At 39.0% G+C, this 20379-nt stretch overlaps 1 protein-coding gene across 1 annotated transcript in view; it reads right to left on the reverse strand.

The window, feature by feature from the left end:
• Positions 1–20379, reverse strand: part of CD247 (CD247 molecule) — a 600369-nt gene that overhangs the window by 150530 nt on the left and 429460 nt on the right. The window contains exons 2-3 of the mRNA XM_044073101.1: positions 11922–12025; positions 7382–7444 (exon numbers count right to left, since the gene is read on the reverse strand). Of these exons, the coding sequence (XP_043929036.1) occupies positions 7382–7444; positions 11922–12025 (167 nt within the window). The remainder of the gene's footprint in view (positions 1–7381; positions 7445–11921; positions 12026–20379) is intronic.

The following is a 20379-nucleotide window of genomic DNA, read 5'->3' on the forward strand; positions in this document are numbered from 1 at the left end:
CAAGTGTTCTCTCCTTTGAATGAATCTGGCCATCTTTGGGCAATGTAGCAATTGCCTCATGTACACAGACAAACCTCTCCTCCTACCACCCAACACCACAATCTGTGAGAGATGCACTTATCTAGCCAAACTGGAGGTAAAGCTCTCTCCAACCAAGACTGAACTTGACAGTCAAGAGGAGAAGGTAAACACTTGCATCACACCACACTCATCACACAGTCTCACTAAACCTACACCACCAAAATCCACACATAGAAACACAAAAACATTCACGGAGGCTCTCAATAATAATCTGCTCACAAAACTGAGACCTCCAAAGTAGAAATGTAAGCAACCTCCACCCCCCAACACAACCCAAAGGACACATAGCCCACAGACTCAGTGTGCCACTCAACCACAGCCCATAAAGCAAAACAATGTACCCAACACACTAGTCGCAGGTGACTCTATAGTCAGGCACACTGATATCCCACTCACCAGGATAAACAAGGAGAAGGTTACTGTCAGCTGCATGTCGGGTGCCAGGATCTGCCACATTTATTTTTTATTTTTTTATTTTACATATGTTAACCGGGCTAGTCCAGCTGGATACATGTCCATTTTCAGTGGAGGCCCGAGGAGAAAAGCTCCGCTAACTACTTCATAATAAAATAATACAACAATATACAATAGTATAAAACAAAAAAAACAAGAACATTAAAACTCAAATACAGTATAATTAGGCAATAGAGAACAAACTGTGCCTTAGAAGATAAGCATGGTCAGTAACTAACAAGGTTAAAAATAAAAATTAATTACAATATTTATAAGTTGAGAAAAGGGTGCTAGCTATGTTTAGGAGGGGGGGGGACAGAGACACCACAGAAATGGAAATAGTATAATGATAAAGGTAAGAAAGAGGAGGAGAGGGGGGTAAAGAAGGGAGGGAGTGAAGAAGGTCAGCTAGGGTTATTGCAAGAGAAAAGCCAGAGGTTGGTTAGGAGATGTTTATTTAGATTTAAGTAAGGAGGAAGTCAAAAGGTCAGCCAGCGTTATTGCACGAGCATAGCCAGTGGTTGGTTAGGAAGTGTTTGAGTTTGGTTTTAAATAAAGGAATTGAGGTCAGGGATGTAAGGTCTTGGGGAAGTTGATTCCACACTTTGCCAACTGAGTTGGAAAAAGTAGAGTCACCTGCTGCGTTATTTGATAGAGAAGTTTGAATTAAAATTTTATTGCAAGAGCGTAGGTTTTTTAGATTACTGTAGGGTTTTATGAGGGTGGAGAGCATAGGTGTGTTATCTGGGTAATGGAGGGCTTTGTGGGCAATTGTAAGTTGGTAATATTGAATTAGTTGTGGTAACTCTAGCCATCCTAGTTTTAGGAGATTTATGCAATGATGAGTTCTATATGGAGAGGCAGTAGCAAATCTGGCAATGTGGTTGTATGAGGTCGCAAGACTGTTGAGATTATATTTTGAAAGATTAGTGTATATGGGGGAAGCATATAGTAGGGTAGAAATTAAGTGGGTTCGAGATATAGTAGTTCTAGCTTCAGGAGTTAGGAAAGACTTGATTCTGTAGAGTGAGCCTAGTTTTCTGTTAGTTGATTTTATGATGGAGTTAATATGAATATCAAATTTTAGTTGGTTGTCAATAATCACACCCAAGAGTTTGGTTGTTTGGTCTGGAGTAATTAGGGTACCATTGTTAGATGTGAGAGTGAAGTTGATAGAGGGAGAGAGGTGTGTGGGTGTAAAGAGGAGGAGTTTGGTTTTCTTTGGGTTGAGGAGGAGGCAGTGATTAGAGAACCATTTCTCTATGGTGGTGAAGGTTTTTGAGTGATGGAGTGAAGGTCGGCCTGGGTAGTGGCAGAGCAGATAATGGTGGTGTCATCAGCATATTGAATGCAAGTAGATTGAGGGGTGGCAAGATGCAGGTCATTAATAAAATAGAAAACAACAGAAGACCTAGGATGGAGCCCTGAGGGACCCCTATAGAGGTGGGGAGAAGTTCAGAAAGATGGTTGTCCCATAGGACAGCTTGTTTCTGATTATGAAGATAGGATGTGAACCAGCTTAATGCAAGATTGTCCAGAGAGAGTGATTTTAAACGATGTAAGAGTAGTTGATGATTGACCATGTCAAAGGCTTTTGACAGGTCTATGAAGAAAGCTGAAGAAAGAATATTTTTGTTGCGATTTTTGTTAATGGAGTCTATGAAGGATATTAAGGCTGTGGTGGTGCTATGGAAAGGTCGAAACCCATGTTGGCAATTGGCTAGGAGATTATTACATAGGAGGTGATTAAGCAACTGTTTGTGGATGCATTTTTCCATTATTTTTGCAAGGGGAGATAGTAACGCTATGGGCGGAAGTTAGAGTACTCAGTTGAGTCACCCCTTTGAAAAGAGGAATGATGTGTGAGATTTTCCAAACTAAGGGGATAGTGCTTTCTTTTAAAGTCCTGTTAATTAGTATAGAGATAGGGTAGGCTATAGCTTTTGCACCTAGCTGGAGGTATTCGGCTGGTAAGTTGTCAGCTGAGGGGGTTGTGGGTTTCAGTTTTTGAAGTAAGGACAGTATGTAAGAGGTAGGTATGGGTTTGAGTTGAAATAAGGGAGGAGTACAGCTTGAGGTAGGTAGTGTAGAGGTGTCAGGGTTTTGTTGGTTAGCTAGATTTAATATTGCTGAAGTAAAGAATGTGTTAAAGGCATTGGCTGTTTGTAAGGGGGAGTCAGGGTTGGAGCATAGTGGGTTAGGTGTTGCAGCTTTGCCAGGAGATAGTAGTGTGTTAATAGCGTTCCAAAATTTATGTGGTTGGTGGGGGGAAGATAGTTGTAGTTGGGTATAAAAGTTCTTTTTATCTTTTAGGATGGCTTGCTTTGTCATGTTTCTTTTTTGTTTGAAAGTAAGATGATCAGTACTGCTTTTAGTGGTTCGCCATTTAGTCCAGGCTTTATTCCTACTAAGGATTAGTTGTTTAGTATTACTTGTGAGCCATTGAGCTGTTTTAAATTTCATGCGTATAGAACGCAGGGGGGCATGATGCTCAAGAATGGTAAGAAAAATATTATTAAAGTGGTTAACAGCTTCATCTATAGGGAGAGTCTTAAGAGGTGACCAGTTAGCATGCATAAGTTCATTTTGCACTCAGGTCAATCCACAACAAGTGCAAATACGACTCTGTCATTGTCCATGTTGGTGTAAATGACCTGAGATGTACCTCCCTGGACTACATGAAAAGAGACATGGAAGAGCTCTCCCATCTTGTAGCCCAGGTAGGTATGACCCTAGCCCTGAGTAGTATCCTGTCATCACCCAGAATGATACCGCAGTACAAGAACAAAATGATTGACTTCAACAATTGGCTAAGCTTCTGGCGTCATTCTAAGGGGATCCAGTATCTGTCTGCCTGTGATGACATGGTTGACAGACCACAATGCTTTGCCACAGATGGCCTGCACCTATCACCCCTGGGATTCCAGATGCTGGCTAAGGCTCTTGCTGTCCCTATAGTTACATTTTTAGGCAAGGTTCAAATGACAAATTCACCACCATAACAGGAACAGGTAAGCAAAAACTGAGGGTAATGATACTCAATGCTAGAAGTCTAAATCTCAAAATGCACTCCCTCAAGGCACTCCTTAAAATGGAGAACATTGATATCTGTGTAATGACTGAGATCTGGTTCAAGGCTCCAGAGAACACCCCTGCATTTCCAGGCTATAACTCATACCACACTTTTCGGCCACCTAACCTGGACTGGAACACCAAAGGCGGAGGTGTGTCCATATTCATTAAGGATATCCACACCTCCAGGCTAGTTGCTCAGCATAATACATCCAAGGTTATCCAAGTGCAACTAACTCTGGGCAAAACTGCAATCCAAATTGTAGCTTGTTACAGATCCCCCACCATGCCCCAGGATTCCCACTCCTCTTTTCTTGATATACTGGAAAATATTAGGGTTCAACCAAACACCCTAATAATGGGCGATTTCAACTACCCCACCATTAACTGGGAAAACTATTCATGTACCAACCCCTTTGCTCATCGCTTTCTGGAATTCATAAAGTCCAATGCCCTGGATGAACTTATCCACACACCCCCACCAGGGGCAACAATATCATAGACCTAGTCATTACCAACATGAGTGACTGGTGTTCCACACCTGAAGTCAACTTCTCGTTGGTCAGATCCGACCATAAGCTAGTCACCCTGGATATCCACATCCCATCCCCCACCCCCCATTAAGGAAATCATGGTAAAAAATTTCTCCAAAGCCAACTTCATGCTTCGTAAGACAGATGTGGTGAACTTCATGACACCCATGCAGATGGACAATACAGTTATGACTGCTGAATCCTACACAGATGCACTCTATAAGCACTTACATGAGTGCATGGATCATGCTATCCCAAACAGAACCAAGATGCTATCCTCCAAAAAAAGGAAGCCAATCTGGTGGTCTCCTGCCATAAACAAACTCTACAACAGAAGGAAGAAACTGTTACAAAAGAGAGTAAAATCCCATGAGTGGAGGAGTTCCCTGGTCAGCCTCAGTAAGAAGCTGAGATCCCTTATAAGATCCTCCAAATCTAGCTATGAAAACAAAATCACCACTGATTCTAGGGACCACCACAAAAAATTCTATAGCTATGTCAAGAATCTCAATGGCAACACCCAGATCTGCTCTGAATTACAGCACAACAGCATGAAAATTACAGAACCAACTGATATTGCCAATGTCCTGGCAAATAGGTTCAGTGCTAACTTTACCCCCCTCTCACCCTCTAAAGGGCCCATATCTATACAGGAAGAATGCAGAGTCCCTATAATCACAACTACGCAGGTAAAAGCCGCATTCTCTAAAGCCAAAAACACAGCATCCATTGGACTGGACAACATCCCAGGCTGCGTTTTACATGAACTTCAGAACAAACTGACTCCCCACCTAAGCACCATGTTCAATCATAGTCTCACATTAGGCTTTGTGCCCACTGAATGGCACACAGCAACAGTTATCCTACTCCACAAAGGGGGAGCCACCACTGATCCCGGGAACTATTGCCCTATTAGCCTGACGAACCATGCCTGTAAGGCCATGGAACGTATCATCATGGAACTCATAAACAAAGACATTGGTAGCCTCCAAACTCTGGATCCCACCCAGTTTGAGTTTGTGAAAGGCAGATCATGCCTCCTGAACTTAATTGACTTCTTTGAGGCAGTCACCAAAGCTGTAGACGAGGGTAAAGTGGTTCACACAGCATATCTTGACCTTGCTAAGGCTTTTGGCACCATCCCCCATTCTGGAATTATAGCTAAACTCACTAAACTAGGTATAAATCCCTATGTCACAAGATGGGTTGCCAAATGGCTCACTGACAGAACCCACACTGTAAAAGTTGCAGACTCTAAATCTGACTTCAAACCAGTGACAAGTGGAGTACCACAGGGTTCAGTCCTGGGACCTCTCCTGTTTGGTATCTACTTCTCTGAAGTAGAGGCTAACACAGAAGGCCTCTGGCTAATGAAGTTCACAGATGACTGCAAACTAGGAGCCACATCTGAGTCCACAAATGATGTGGACATCCTACAGAAGGGCCTCACTGAGACAGATGCCTAGTGTCAGAGCCATGGCCTCAAGCTCAATGCCAAAAAGTGCATTGTCATCCCTTTTGGTAAAAACTCTGTACCCATGAACTACCACATAGGCAGCAGTCTACTTAATGCCAAATGTGTGATAAGAGCCCTGGGGACCCAGGTGGACAGTAGTCTCTCCTTTGATAATCACATTGCCACGGTAGTCAGGAAATCCTTCTACGTGGCACACCTCCTCACAAAGGGGTTCTCATCTAGGAAAAAAGAGGTCATTGTTCCACTCTACTCGACACTCATTAGACCCATTATAGAGTACAATGCCCCTTTTGGAATGTACCTCACAAGACATCTGCAGCAGTTGGAAAGGCCACAGAAGTACCTCACAAAGAGGATTACTGGCCTCAAACAGATGCCCTACACTGACCATATCAAACAACTCCAGCTTTACTCCATAGCATATCGCCTACTCCGAGGTGATCTCTGCCTAACATATAAAGCTATGTCAAATGCAGAGCTGTTGGCCATGCTATACCTAAAGAAATCCCAATCCCTCCGAGCTACAAGCTCTAGGGACCTAAACTTTGTCACCACAATAAAGAGAACATGCTGAACGCATAGATTCCTGTCCCAGAGACTTCTCATACTCTGGAACAAGCTACCCATCTATGTCAAGCAAAGTTCCTCATTAGCACTCTTCAAGAAAAATCTTGATAAGTTGATGGGAAATAGGAAATACACCCCGGGGATCACTTCCATGGCTTTGCTTGACAGGGGCACAGGAAAATAAATTTCTTGGGTGGCATAAGCCAGGGAACCTTGCTGGCTAGGCTTACTTAGGCTCTTGGGCCGATAGCCTAATACCTACCTATGAACCCCTATGAACAATTACAATTACAAAATCATCAATTCAGATTGCGAAATAATCAGTCAAACAAAAGAAACACATTATTAGTCACTAAAGATCTAATAACAGTCGTACACAACAATCTAAACATTTACTACTCTGTGTCTATTAATGTCACCAATGTATATTCTGCAACCAGTCTAATTCTAAAGGGTAAGTCCAACTTTATGCCTTACGTATCTGATTCAGTCTTGACTACAATGCTGCATTATGTATATTTCAGACAAGTAATTTAGAAACATACAGTGCTTCATTCTTACAAAAATCACAGGGCTGGAAAACTGTAACTACTTGGAATAAACTGCCCTTATATTGTGTTTCTTATAAGATACTTAAAGGCAACCTATGCTTCATCTTTATATCAATTTCTGAACCTGTGTAGTTGAATGTTTATGTTCTGGAATACCACTTGTGCAGCTAACATTTGACTGGGAAACAAAGCAATAAAAGTGAGTATCACTAACAGAAAAAAAACATTTTATATATAATATATATATATATATATATATATATATATATATATATATATATATATTTATATATAGACAACTCCCAATATTACAGAGCAAGCTTTCACTTACATTCAGAAAGTTGTAAACTTACTACAAAAATAATACTGATTTATGTATGGGAAGTAGAATATATTGGCAATGGGCTATGAAAGTCAAGTTCCTTGAAGGATAGTAGATCATAAGCTTGCAAATCAAACTTAACAACTTTTTTTTAGGTCAGTCCAACACCAAATTGGATATGTTAATTAAAACATCAAAAGGGAAATTGACTAGGCTTAAAAATGCCAGCAAGGGCAGCTAGCCAAGTACTTAACTATGAACCTTTCTTTAATTATATTGCATATTGATAAGTTTTTTAAAAAATTAATATGATCAGACTACTTACTTGGTAGGTTTCACCGTCTTTGCCTACTGGCATACCTTTACTGTCCTGTTTGTCTGGACTCAGCTAGAAAAGGGAAACAAAAAGTTCAAGAATAAAGTTCTATGAAAGTCTTGGAAGAAATTCTGCTTACAAACTTTAGTATTGCAAATAAGGCATGGCAGCACTTTTAATCGGAATATTAAATGACACATAATTAATGCATATAAATATTTGTTTTAGATTAATGATTTCCTTTCCCAACTGAAAAAAAGCAATCCTAGCATTACAGACATATCTAGTTAATGTATTTGCCTGGGATTTGGGATATTAGCATATTACATGATCATAGAAAACAATAACATGACATCAGACATCTAACAGGCATGACCTCTAAAATATTGTACATGCTGTTTAGAGAACATGTTTGGGACACTAGATGTAGCCACGCAGGATTATCAGTTAGCAAGCACTTCATAGAGTTTCATGGTAGACAGATTTCTTAGTTAACATTTATGGTCATTGAGAAAAATTAAAAACAGTAGAGGCTGTGATATGTTATTATGGTTAGTGCAAGAAAGCAATGTTAGATTTTCTTCCTAGATGTTTAGAATAATTCTAAAAAATGTAATACACACATGAGTTTAAATTTCTTTTCCAAAAAAAGTATGTAGTAGTTGAGAAACAATATGCTAGAAAATGTATAATTATTTATATATTGTAGTTATTTAGGGATTGTCTGGCAGCACAGAGGATTAAGGTCTGACTGTTAATCAACTGCTTTCTGTCAAGGGTACAGGATCTGATTCTTTTCATCTGTGTTTCCCTACTGTGTGACTCTGAGCAAGTCATATGACCAGTGTCCACGGGCTGCCCTGGAAAAAGGACACCTGTTTCTAATGGGTGTACATTATTACTGTTTACTGCCCTTCCGCAGATGTCTGGCATGGAGAAAGCAAGATCTCATGTTAAATGGGTTTAACATAGTGAGATTTTGCTTTCTCCGTTGCTTTTTATACTAATGGAAAACTGGACCTTTTCCATTAGTATAACTCATGGTATAATAATTGATTTGACAAAGTATGTATTTTTTTAATTTTTACTAGAGAAGATATTTAAAGTTACTACTAAGTATTTCTCCTCTAGATAGTTCATGCTCATGATATTTAAAAATATATCTTGCAAGGTGCTGCAGCTTTACATTTGCTGCTAGCACTGAAGTGTGTCATTTGTGGTGCATTTGTACTGGCCATTTTTGTGTTTGCTTTTAAGGATTTATATCGTGTAAGTGAAAAGTAGATGACTGGAAAATTATTTCATTCATAGCATAATTAATCCTCCATATACATAAAAAGCTATAGGTATCTGAGTTTTTACACTTTTTTACAGACCCATGGTAATGGAACCTTTGAAGTTTTTGACTTTGCTCTGTCTGTATTTTATTTATTTACTTATATTTGATAACCAGGTGGGTAGACTGATTCAGGAACCTTCTTCAGCCATGACCTGATGGCAAGTACTGTTAGCAATCAAAAGAGTTTGCAGCCATATACAAGATACATACCAATTCCACATAAAGTAAACATAAGTAGAGAAAAAACACGCTACCAACATTAAAATTATTAGCACAAATAAAAGACTTCTTATTAAGTACTAAACAGCAAACACTGATAAAGAAAAACAGTACAACAATGAACATATATAAATGTCAACTGAAGGTATATTTAATTGACATCTAATATCTGCTGACTTTACACTAAAAGTAATAAGTGAGACGGTGGGGTGCAGAATGGCAACAGACTGACAGAAGGACAGCAACAAGACCGGGAGTGACAAAATATATGCTGCATAGTGTTTTGTGCTGTTAAACATAAATGGATTTTGCAATTCACTCAGCCTGTGGAATTTCACTTCCTCCTTCTTATTGTTACTGACTTTCTGGACTATTGTTTTGTTTTTGCAAAATAGGAAGCATTTTAAACATGAGTCTGTTCCGAAAGGTATGATGGTTGGAGATAAGGTGCTGCCTGCAAAACTGATATTACTGCAGCAGCAACATCTGAGTGTTGTCTGTTCTTTCTTTCAAAGCTGCTGTAAGTGGTCCCTGTCCTTCTGTGTCAAGAAGAAGATATGAGTTCTTGATTTTATATTTAATTACAGCTGTAGCTCTTTTGTCTGAATAAATGACGCATGCCTGTCTTCACAGGTGAGGCAATGACAAGATAGTTCTTTCTGGCTACACTTCAGTTGTACAAATGTATGGTAAGTTAGCTATTGACCTTCTGAGTTGTCAGTACCTCAGACCTGTGATATGCATTCCTCTTCAACCCCAGATGTGTCAATCCTGATGTTTACTTTTAGCATTGTTATGAATATGCAGATAATAAGATGGCACTGAATTTGTTAGCCATTTTAGTATCACGGTATCCAAGTTGGAAAGTGAAGCAGTGTAGAATAATATATTACTTGTTTATTAGTTAGTCATATTATTTTAAATATAGCCATTATTCTTGCATACTCTATGTGACGCCCCGCCCCAACACTGGCCCAGTAATCAAGGAGCCTCAGTCCTCACCACTGGCAATAGTGGGGGATGCACACACTGGGAGGATGACAAGTACACACACAGTAAAGTGCAATTTCCCTTAAGAAAACACAGACACCATAGTAAGTCTGGGGCTGGTTTCTTTCTCTTTCTCTTTCTCATTTCCCCAGTAAGACTCCCTACTGGTACATCTATAGGACTGAGATGTCAGCTGAGTGGCCAAGCCAAAACCTCCTTGTCCAACCAGTGTTTTGTGTCCCTACGCAAGTAGCTGACAAACACACACACACTTGGAGGTTTGATTTATATACAAACACACACACACACACACACACACACACACACACACACACACACACACACACACACACACACACACATACACATACTCCGGGGAAAGGCTGGCACAGGTTTACTAGCTATGCCCTATTCTGCATAGACTATAAGGTAGTTTCCACTGTCACCAGCCACTACTTATCAGCTACTTTAAGGCCCTTAACAAAGGGTGGGCAGTTCTACTGTGTTATGTTACTATTAATCCAAATGGTAGTCTGACCAAGAGCAAGGCTGTTTAGGAGTGGCCTGTACAGTCTCTCCATATAGATATGCAAGTGCTCTAAATATCTCTAAACAGACTAGCCACAATTGAAAAGTTTAAATATATTTAATAATACATAATAAGATAACAAGAAAATACTCAATAAATCATCACAGTAACTTCAGAGTTCAAAATCACAGGAAATAGTTTAAAACAACATTGCAGGACAGTCTCAAATAAATAAAGAAACATCTAAGCTATACTTCACTATATTCGTATCTGAATCTAAAAGAGTTACTATGCCCTAAAAATTTACTTATAGCAAGGCAAGTGCAGAGGTGAGAATGAGTGGATGTTCTTGTTAGGTCAAAGACAAAATACAAAATGCCCAGTTTCTCTCTCAGAGAGTTCTTAAGTTAATATCAAATATTACTGCTGGGTTAGCTTAGATTACATCACTTTTGTCACCTGACTTTAGTTCCCAAGCTAAACCCCCTTTGTCAGAAACTAACAGAATTTTAGCATATCCCTGGGAAAAATACATATCTCTCAGATGTTTGCAGATCCTGGAAGTTGTAAAACAATGAAACACTTCTATATCTTAAACCTAGTAATTGCTTTTCTTTCAAGACAATACAAAACACTTCTATCTCTAGACATTGTGTCTGCTTCTGCATTGAAACTGAGAGATAACATCTCTTTTATTACATAGTTATGAAACAATTTAATTTCAAGTATTTTCTCTGAATTGTTTTCCAAGTTAACCTCCTGTGTTTCAGTTTCCATTAAACATATACATCTAAACAGTCACAATAGCGCAGGTAAATTCCTGTTCTATTTCACTAAGGGATGTTGTGGTTACATTTTATCTCAATATTTTATACACACTTCTGTATAAATCATATCAATATTCACAAATGACATAGAATTATTTACAAAATTCAAGATAGCTGGGCTGGCAATATTTCTCTATGCCACACCCTAATTCAATCACATAGACACTGGGTGCAATACTACAAAGTACAGAGGTTAAAAAAATACTTTTCTGCTCATTTTGCATCTGATGAGTGCTGGTAGAGACTCTGACTTCCCTTCACTCCTGAATTAGATTGAGTAGAATTTTGGAGAATAATTGAATGTGTAAATGAATGAATGAATGAGTGAATGTATTAACCATTTCATAAGTGTGATAAATACTCCAGCTGTATATAATATAAACTTTCAGCCTATGGACACTGGCTAAGAGGCACTCAGCCTTTGGTCTTGTGTGACACACTGGCGGTGTCTATGAAACAATCAGTCACCATTATGCTAGTTAAATAACACAGAGACTTCCATTACAATAAATCCTGACAATAGTTTTCATTTCTGTGACTTGCAAACAAGAATAACTCAAGCACTAAGAAATAAGCATCTATGCCCATTAACCCATTTACATTAAAAAAAAATCTAATAGCAGTTGATGTTAATCTAGATTTTACCTTTAGTTTGATGTACAAGGCAGTGATGATGATTCCATAAATAAAAAGGATTCCATCCAGAATGTAACAAAGCTTTGGATCTGTCAGCCCCACATTGCTAGCCGCTGAAATAAGAAATAAGGAGAGAAGGCATCTTACTAAAGAGTAATAAGCAAGTCTTCATTTGTTACTTACAGATATTTTTTCTCATTCCATAACAGTTTGTTTTGATAACTCTTCTGAGTTCATAGAAAATAATTTATTCCTCCCTATACATTTTAAAAATGCATGCCAGACTTCCCCATACAAAAATTGTGTATGTTTTCTTGGGTGATTTGGCACAGTAAATTCTTTGACCCAAATCTCAACATTTAAATACTAGCCAGTTTCAGAGTCATTTGGGCCTTCCAAAACAGATTATTTTGCAAGGGGAAGCCACCCTTGGCATTAGAGACAAAATACAAGAGAAAGCACTTAAAATGTCAAGAGAACTGAACAGTATTTCGAACAATGTGGTTTGTAGTATTGTGAAGTGCACTTAGATTTTCACTATGAAAGCTTAAATGCAAAATTTTTTTTCCAAATAATGTAAATATGTAAATCAGTGTATGAGTTGTGTAATGTTTAAGAAAATACACAGGTCACTGAACTGTGTGCACTTTATGCTTAGACGTAGTAAGTATGCGGCATCTGTAATGGAACAGTTTAATGGTAAGTGCATTTCTCCTTTTTTATACAGATTTAAGATGCAACTGGAAAAATAATGACACATGATAAAAAAATTATCTTTCTGATAATGAAAGTTTTAAGGCAAGAAAAACTAGTTTTATAATCCAGCCAAAATGTTTAGTCACTCAGTGAGTAAAGCACAACATAAACCTTAATGTACGATTACTTCTTAACAATTGCACTTGTATATATTTCCTGAGATTATTACCACTACAGTATACATTGAGAACAACATTTTATAAAACTAAAATGAACTTTAAAAAATATGTACTTATGAACTGCAAAATGACAGTTATCCATTGTTTTGTATAGTGTGTTGGTCAGCTATGCTGACCACACTGCCAGTGGAAAGTCATTGCTTGCTTCCTTATCAATGTATCACATTACAAAGTATGTGTACTGTTTGACCACAAGGGATTTTTTACCCTCCCTCCCATCTTTCAAAACCACTCTGAAATACTTCATAGCTAAAATCCGTCTCTGTTCTTGCTCAAAACCAGAATAAATTATATCCTTAAATGTGAACTAGACCTTTTCATTCTTTATACTTCCTTACTCTCCCTTCTTCACTTACTTCCTTACTGCTATCTAATTCTCTTCCCTGACTTTCTCTTTAAATATACCATAAGCCTGTTTTCCCTCACTTCATATTGCAATTCCTATTTGCATTAGACTAACTTACCTTTAATTTCTCTATAAGCTGTCTAAAATTTCTCTGAATATTAAATGACTATCATATACTTTGTATCAATTCTTAACCAATGTTTTTATATTATGTCCAATTTGTTATAATTATTTAAACTGCAGATGTTTTGTTTTATTTTTTAAGATTGTAAAATCATTGTTCTTAAAATACTTTATAATAATTTGGAGCATTTCTCCCTGGGCCTCCACTGAAAATGGGCTTCTACCCAGTCAGACTTTCCCAGTAATCCAATGTCAATAAATCAATAAATACATTTTTTAAGATACTTGTGCAGCACTGTTAGGATGAAATAGTTGCTTTCTCATCATCACATCATGGTACAGTGGTGTGTCAAAAAAATTGCATCTTTTAACTTTCTAACATATAATAAAAAAAAAAAAATACATAATCCATACATTTCATAACAAACCAACTTTTTTTTTGCAGTTTTTTTGATAGCAAACTGAGTGCAATGTGTAATAATACATACAGCATTAACATAATATAGCAATGGCAATACTTGGCTATAACCCCATATAAGAGAGAGAGACCCACATCCCACAAGGTTATTGGGTTACACAGGGAGGAGGAAGGAGGGAGAAGGGCAAAGCAGGCCTGCAGGCAGGGGTGCAAGGTACCCCCCCCCCTGGAGGACCGCTGACTAGTTAATCTTTTAATTAAAAAAAAAAGTTTTTTTTTTAGGGCGTTCTTCTTTAAGAAGAAAGAAGTCCAGTCACGGGCATGCTGACATCATCACAAGTTTGCGAGCGGGAACTGAAGTGGACAGTTTAGAGGATACTGACATCATCGCGATTCGCGCAGTGCACATATTTTCAAGTTTGTGAGCGGGAACTGAAACGGACAGTTTAGAGGACTTCACTGAAGATGGGACACTTGTGAGCAGGAACTGAAACAGACAGACACTTTCAGAGTAGTGAGTAATGTGAAACAGCTTCTGAAGATGGGAGTGTGTGTGTGAAATTCCCCAGGTGCTATATGGTGGTGGGTAGAGAATAAGGCTTGAACCCTGTACCATACCCCTCAGCTGTCCAGGTTTTTGCAGAATGTCCAGATCTTTTGCCCCATATTCTTCCTAAAGAAGTTGCTAAATAATGACAGACATTTGAGTTTTAGATGTCGTATCATATAGAAAAATGCATACAAACATCATCGTCATCATCATCTTCTTTCAGTCGCCACAGCGGATCATCTGTTTCCATTTCTTCCTGTCCTCTGCATCTTGCTCTGTCACACCATCCACCTGCATGTCCTCTCTCACCACATCCATAAACCTTATCTTAGGCCTTCCTCTTTTCCTGTCACCTGGTAGCTTCATCCTTGGCATCTTTTTCTCAATATACTCAGCATCCCTCCTCAGCACATCTCCAAACCAACTTAATCTTGCCTCTCTGGCTTTGTCTCCAAACCTTCCAAACTGGGCTGACCATCTAATATACTTATTCCTAATCCTGTCCACCCTCATCACACCCAGTGCAAATCTTAACATCTTTAACTCTGCCACATCCAGCTCAAACTCCTGCCTTTTTGTCAGTGCCACTGTCTCCAACCCATATAACATAGCTGGTCTCACTACCCTCTTGTAGACCTTCCCTTTCACTCTTACTGGTACTCGTCTGTCACAAATCACTCCTGACACTCTTCTCCACCCACTCCATCCTGCCTGTACTCTCTTCTTCACCTCTCGCCTACACTCACTGTTACTCAGAACTATTGAACTGAAGTATTCAAACTCATTCACCTTCGTCACCTCTACTCCTTGCATCATCACCATTCCTCTATCCTCCCTCTCATTCACAAACACATATTCTGTCTTAGTCCTGCTGACCTTCATTCCTCTTCTCTCTAGAGCATATCTCCATCTCTCCAGGGTCTCCTCCACCTGTTCCCTACTCTCACTACAGATCACAATGTCATCTGCAAACATCATAGTCCACGGGGACTCCTGTCTGATCTCATCTGTCAACCTGTCCATCACCATTGCAAATAAGAAAGGGCTCAGAGCTGATCCTTGATGTAACCCCACCTCCACCTTAAACGCATCTGTCACTCTCACCATTGTCACACTACCCTCATACATATCCTGTACCACTCTTACATACTTCTCTGACACTCCTGACTTCCTCATACAATACCACAACTCCTATCTAGGCACCCTGTCATATGCTTTCTCTAAGTCTACAAAAACACAAGGCAACTCCTTCTGACCTTCTCTGTACTTCTCCATCAATACTCTCAGAGCAAACATTGCATCTGTAGTGCTTTTTCCCGGCATGAAACCATACTGCTGATCACTAATTATCACCTCCCTTCTTAACCTAGCTTCCACTACTCTTTCCCATAACTTCATGCTGTGAATGATCAATTTAATCCCTCTGTAGTTACTACAGATCTGCAGATCACCCTTATTCTTAAAAATCGGTATCAAAACACTTTCTCCATTCCTCAGGCATCCTCTCACTTTCCAAGATTTCATTAAACAATCTAGTTAAAAACTCCACTGCCATTTCACCTAAAACACCTCCATGCATCCACAGGTATGTCATCTGGACCAACAGCCTTTCCATTCTTCATCCTCTACATAACTATCCTAACTTCCTCCTTGCTAATCCATTGCACTTCATGATTCACTATCCGCACATCATCCAACCTTCTCTCCCTCTTATTCTCTTCATTCATCAGCCCCTCAAAGTACTCTTTCCATCTGCTCAATGCACTCTCCTCACTTGTGAGTGCATTTCCTTCATTATCCTTCATCACCCTAACCTGCTGCACATCTTTCCTAGCTCGGGCCCTCTGTTTAGCCAATTGGTACAGGTCCTTTTCTCCCTCCTTAGTGTCCAACCTTTCATACAACTCTTCATATGCCTTATCCTTAGCCTTCGCCACCTCTCTCTGCCATGCACCTCATCTCCTTATACTCCTGTCTACTTTCTCCATCTCTCTGACAATCCCACTTCTTCTTTGCAAACCTCTTTCTCTGTATACTCTCCTCTAACTTCCTCATTCCACCACCAGGTCTCCTTATCAGCCTTCCTCTGTCCAGATGTCACACCAAGCACCTTTCTAGCCATCTCCCTTACTAGCTCTGCTGTAGCTACCCAGCTATTCGGTAACTCTTCACTGCTACCCAGTGCCTATCTTAACTCATCCCTGAATTCTACCTCACAATTACCCTTTTTCAATTTCCACCATTTGATCCTAGGTGCTGTCCTCACACTCCTCCTCCTCTTCTTGATCACCAACGTCATCCTACAAACCACCATCCTATGCTGCCTAACTACACTTTCTCCGGTCACCACTTTACAGTCTCCAATCTCCTTCAAACTGGCCCTCCTACATAAGATATAATCCACCTGTGTGCATCTTCCTCCACTCTTGCATGTCACCCTATGCTCCTCCCTCTTGTTAAACTATGTAATCACCACAGCTATGTCCATCCTTTTTGCAAAATCCACTACCATTTGACCTTCTGCATTCCTTTGTTTAACATCATACCTACCCATCACTTCGTCATCCACTCCTCTGTTCTCTTCACCAACATGCCCATTGAAATCTGCTCCATTCACCACTCTCTCACCCTTGGGTACAGTCATCACCACTTCATCCAACTCACTCCAAAATTTTTCTTTCTCATCCATCGCACACCCAACTTGTGGAGCATATGCACTAACAACATTCATCATTACACCATCAATTTCCAGCTTCATAAACATCACTCTATCTGACACTCTTTTCAGCTCCAAAACACTCTTAGCATACTGTTCCTTCAGGATAACTCCTACGCCATTTCTCCTCCCATCCACACCATGATAAAACAATTTGAACCCACCTCCGATACACCTAGCCTTACTCCCCTTCCATCTGGTCTCTTGCACACACAATATACCAACCTTCCTTCTGTCCATCATATAAAATGCATACTAACATAAATCCTGTTATTCTAGCAATGTTCTAAGTTCATGAGATCAATATTTATAATCTGTCCCTATTTATGTTGGGCTTTGTCCAGATTTCTTGCAAAGGTTGAGGTGTGTGAGAGCAAGTGAAATGCCCTATTTAGAGTTAGCAGGTGGAATTTATTTTCAAGGAATTGTGAGCTTCAAGGGAAGAGAAGTTTACTGCTGCTCATGCTAAGTCTGCTTAAAATGTGCAACTGTTTTGTTTAGCAAATGATATCATTATTGTGGTATAGAATTTTAAAGCAGTGTTAGTAGTACAGCAGGTAGCATACTTGCATCTTGATGCAGAGGGCTATAGGTTCTACTCCCACAGCATGTAGATTTGTATTTTAAGGGGGTGGAGTGCTGCAGTCCTGGCTATGTCCTCCTTTGGATGAGATGCCTAATAACTATGAACTTGTTTTTCAGCTTACCACCCATTCTGTATTGCAAATATACCAGCTTACCATTTTTAATGTAACATAGGCAATGTATTCTTCAAGGGCAGCAGGCACTGAATTTGTTGATGAAATGCTGAAATATAAAGTTGTTTTCTAGCAACAACCTCTTCATTAGTTTCAGATCTCTATAATGTGGAATTATTCAGATGACTTTACTTCTGCAGAGATTGTGCATACTGACTGACATTGATGGATTGTAATGACAAAAGTTTAAGTGGCCTTTTATGGTTGAAATGTTTTGAATTGGGCAGTTTGTCATTATTGGCTCATATGTTTTGTTTCATTGCTTGCTGGAAAAACATTCAAAACTATAAATTTAAAACAGTCTAACAAGTGGTGCTGTATTATAGAAGGGATATAATTAAATGATTTTATATTATAATTAATACAATCTGTATATAATAATCGTGCATACTCATATGTATACATATGTACTCTTCTTATGCATGGCTACTCTTGCTTATCACAGTAACAGGAAGGATACTGTAATGGCTGTGTCAAGAAAAAAAGTCTAAAGCTTTTAGTTAGGCATATAATGAAGTTGTTCACATCAGTGATAATGCAGACCCAGTTTCATATAACTAAGGGTCAACCACACAATCAGAAAACACCCAGAATTTCCCTTGCCCACTCAGTACAACTAATCTTGAAAAAATAATTAATAATGTGCATATATTAGGGCTATTGGAATTATCTATAAAAAGATGAAGTGATGATTTGCAACTATGAACTATGTCAATGTTGGGATTATGAAGAAATGCTTGATTAAGCATTAATTAAAAGATATACATAATTTAGTGAATGCACACAGTTTAAGTTAAATACAGCTATAATGTGTTGTGCATTCAGAGCACAGAATGCCAGCTTTTATTTAAACAGCAATTTGTGTTACTGAGAGCTAATCTTGGAAGCCAAAGAACACTAGTGTTATAAACTAGTCTGTTTAAATCTGTATAATCTGAACAGGCTCATGAGACTCAGTTTAGTGTCCTACATGAAAAATACTGAGCTAATGAACACTATTCCCCAGTAGTTTCTAAGTCACTTACAAATAAATAAATAAAACAAGGGGAAGTATTTTGAGGTAAAACAAATATCTTGTCTTTATGGTAAAACTCTGTTAGTACCCAAGTAAATAAAATGATTATTAGCAATGAATGAGAAATTATTCCAGTATAGAGAACTGAACAGCCAAGCCTTCTTGATCAGAATTCAAAAGGGCTGCCAGCTGAAAGTTCCCTTGAGTTAGTTGCAATGTACATGGGCTATGTAAAAAAATTATCATGGATTCCTAATTAAATCTAGATACCTGTAATCATTGTAGAAGTAAAGCATAAGACAGTATGCACATTGAGAATTTTGAACAGTGTTTCTGGCAACTGGAGAGAAATAGCCAAGTAATGGGACACTGTAATGGTTGTGTGGGGGTGGGGCTCCGTGGCTGGAGGGGGTGGGGCTATGTGGGCAGGGCTCTGGGTTTGCACCCCCCCCCCTGCAAAAAATCCTGTGGGCTTCCTTGGTCAGGCAGGGTTGCAATCTTCTACAAAGATAACCTAAACATAGATTACCTACCCATCAAATACCCTTATGATAACAACTTTGAAGTCCTAGTAACATGGCTCAGAATCAACCCAAAGAAAAATATTATCATAATTGTCACTTACATACCTCCCAACAATACTCCCACTGCCATTGAGGAACTCATAGCTTGGACAGCCTCAGTCTAACCCCACAAAACCATTACCACAGATGACTTCAACTTAGACTGGAACAATTGCACTGGTGATAATCCCTCCACTTTCATAAATCTGCATGGTTTCTCCCAAACTATCTAATTTCACACTCAAGTAGAAAAACATAATGAAAGGGAATCTGTCTTAGACTGGTCACTTATTAACAGTACCACCCACAGCTATCTCTCCGGATTCCTTCCAAATAATTTAAGCGACCATAGACCTACCTACTTAATCCATCATCAGCTGAACCCAACCAGAACCATAATTTACAAAGTTGTACAAAATACCAAAAACTTCTTCAACGAAGCATTCATAGACATGCTCAATAAATGTAACTGGACACCACTCCATCATCTCCAACCACAGTCTGACCAGTGACACATTTGTAGCAGTTCTACATAGCTTAGCACCAACTCGTACATGTCATGTTAAAAATAAGAGATTGCCCTGGATATCAAAAGACGCCATTAGACTTCAAAAAGTAAGGGACAAAACCTGGTTTCAATACCAGAAAACAAAAGACAATAAAACTCTGTTAGCATACCAGCAGCTGTAAAATCAAACAAAAAACAACTCAAACTAGACAAAAATGCATATTATACATCTATGCAAAACAAATTTGATGAAAACAATCCCAAAAAGTTCTGGCAGGCAATTAACTCGCTCCTCCACCCAGGTAAAGCCGCAACCCCAGAACCATCAACCAATAACCAAAGCGTGAGTATTGCCTCACAAATCAACACCTAATTTATAAACACCATCCTCTCCTTAGTTACAGGGAACAATTCCACCCCACCATCTCTTTTGCCTAATGTGGAAACTAACAACAACTCTTTTGACCTCAAACCTGTCCCAATTAATATCATAAGAATGGTGCTGAAAAAACTGAAACCTTCATCCTTAGCAGCT

Source organism: Protopterus annectens, chromosome 5.part1 (genome assembly GCF_019279795.1).
Source record: "Protopterus annectens isolate FY-2018-M chromosome 5.part1, PAN1.0, whole genome shotgun sequence".
Lineage (NCBI taxonomy): Eukaryota > Metazoa > Chordata > Ceratodontiformes > Protopteridae > Protopterus > Protopterus annectens.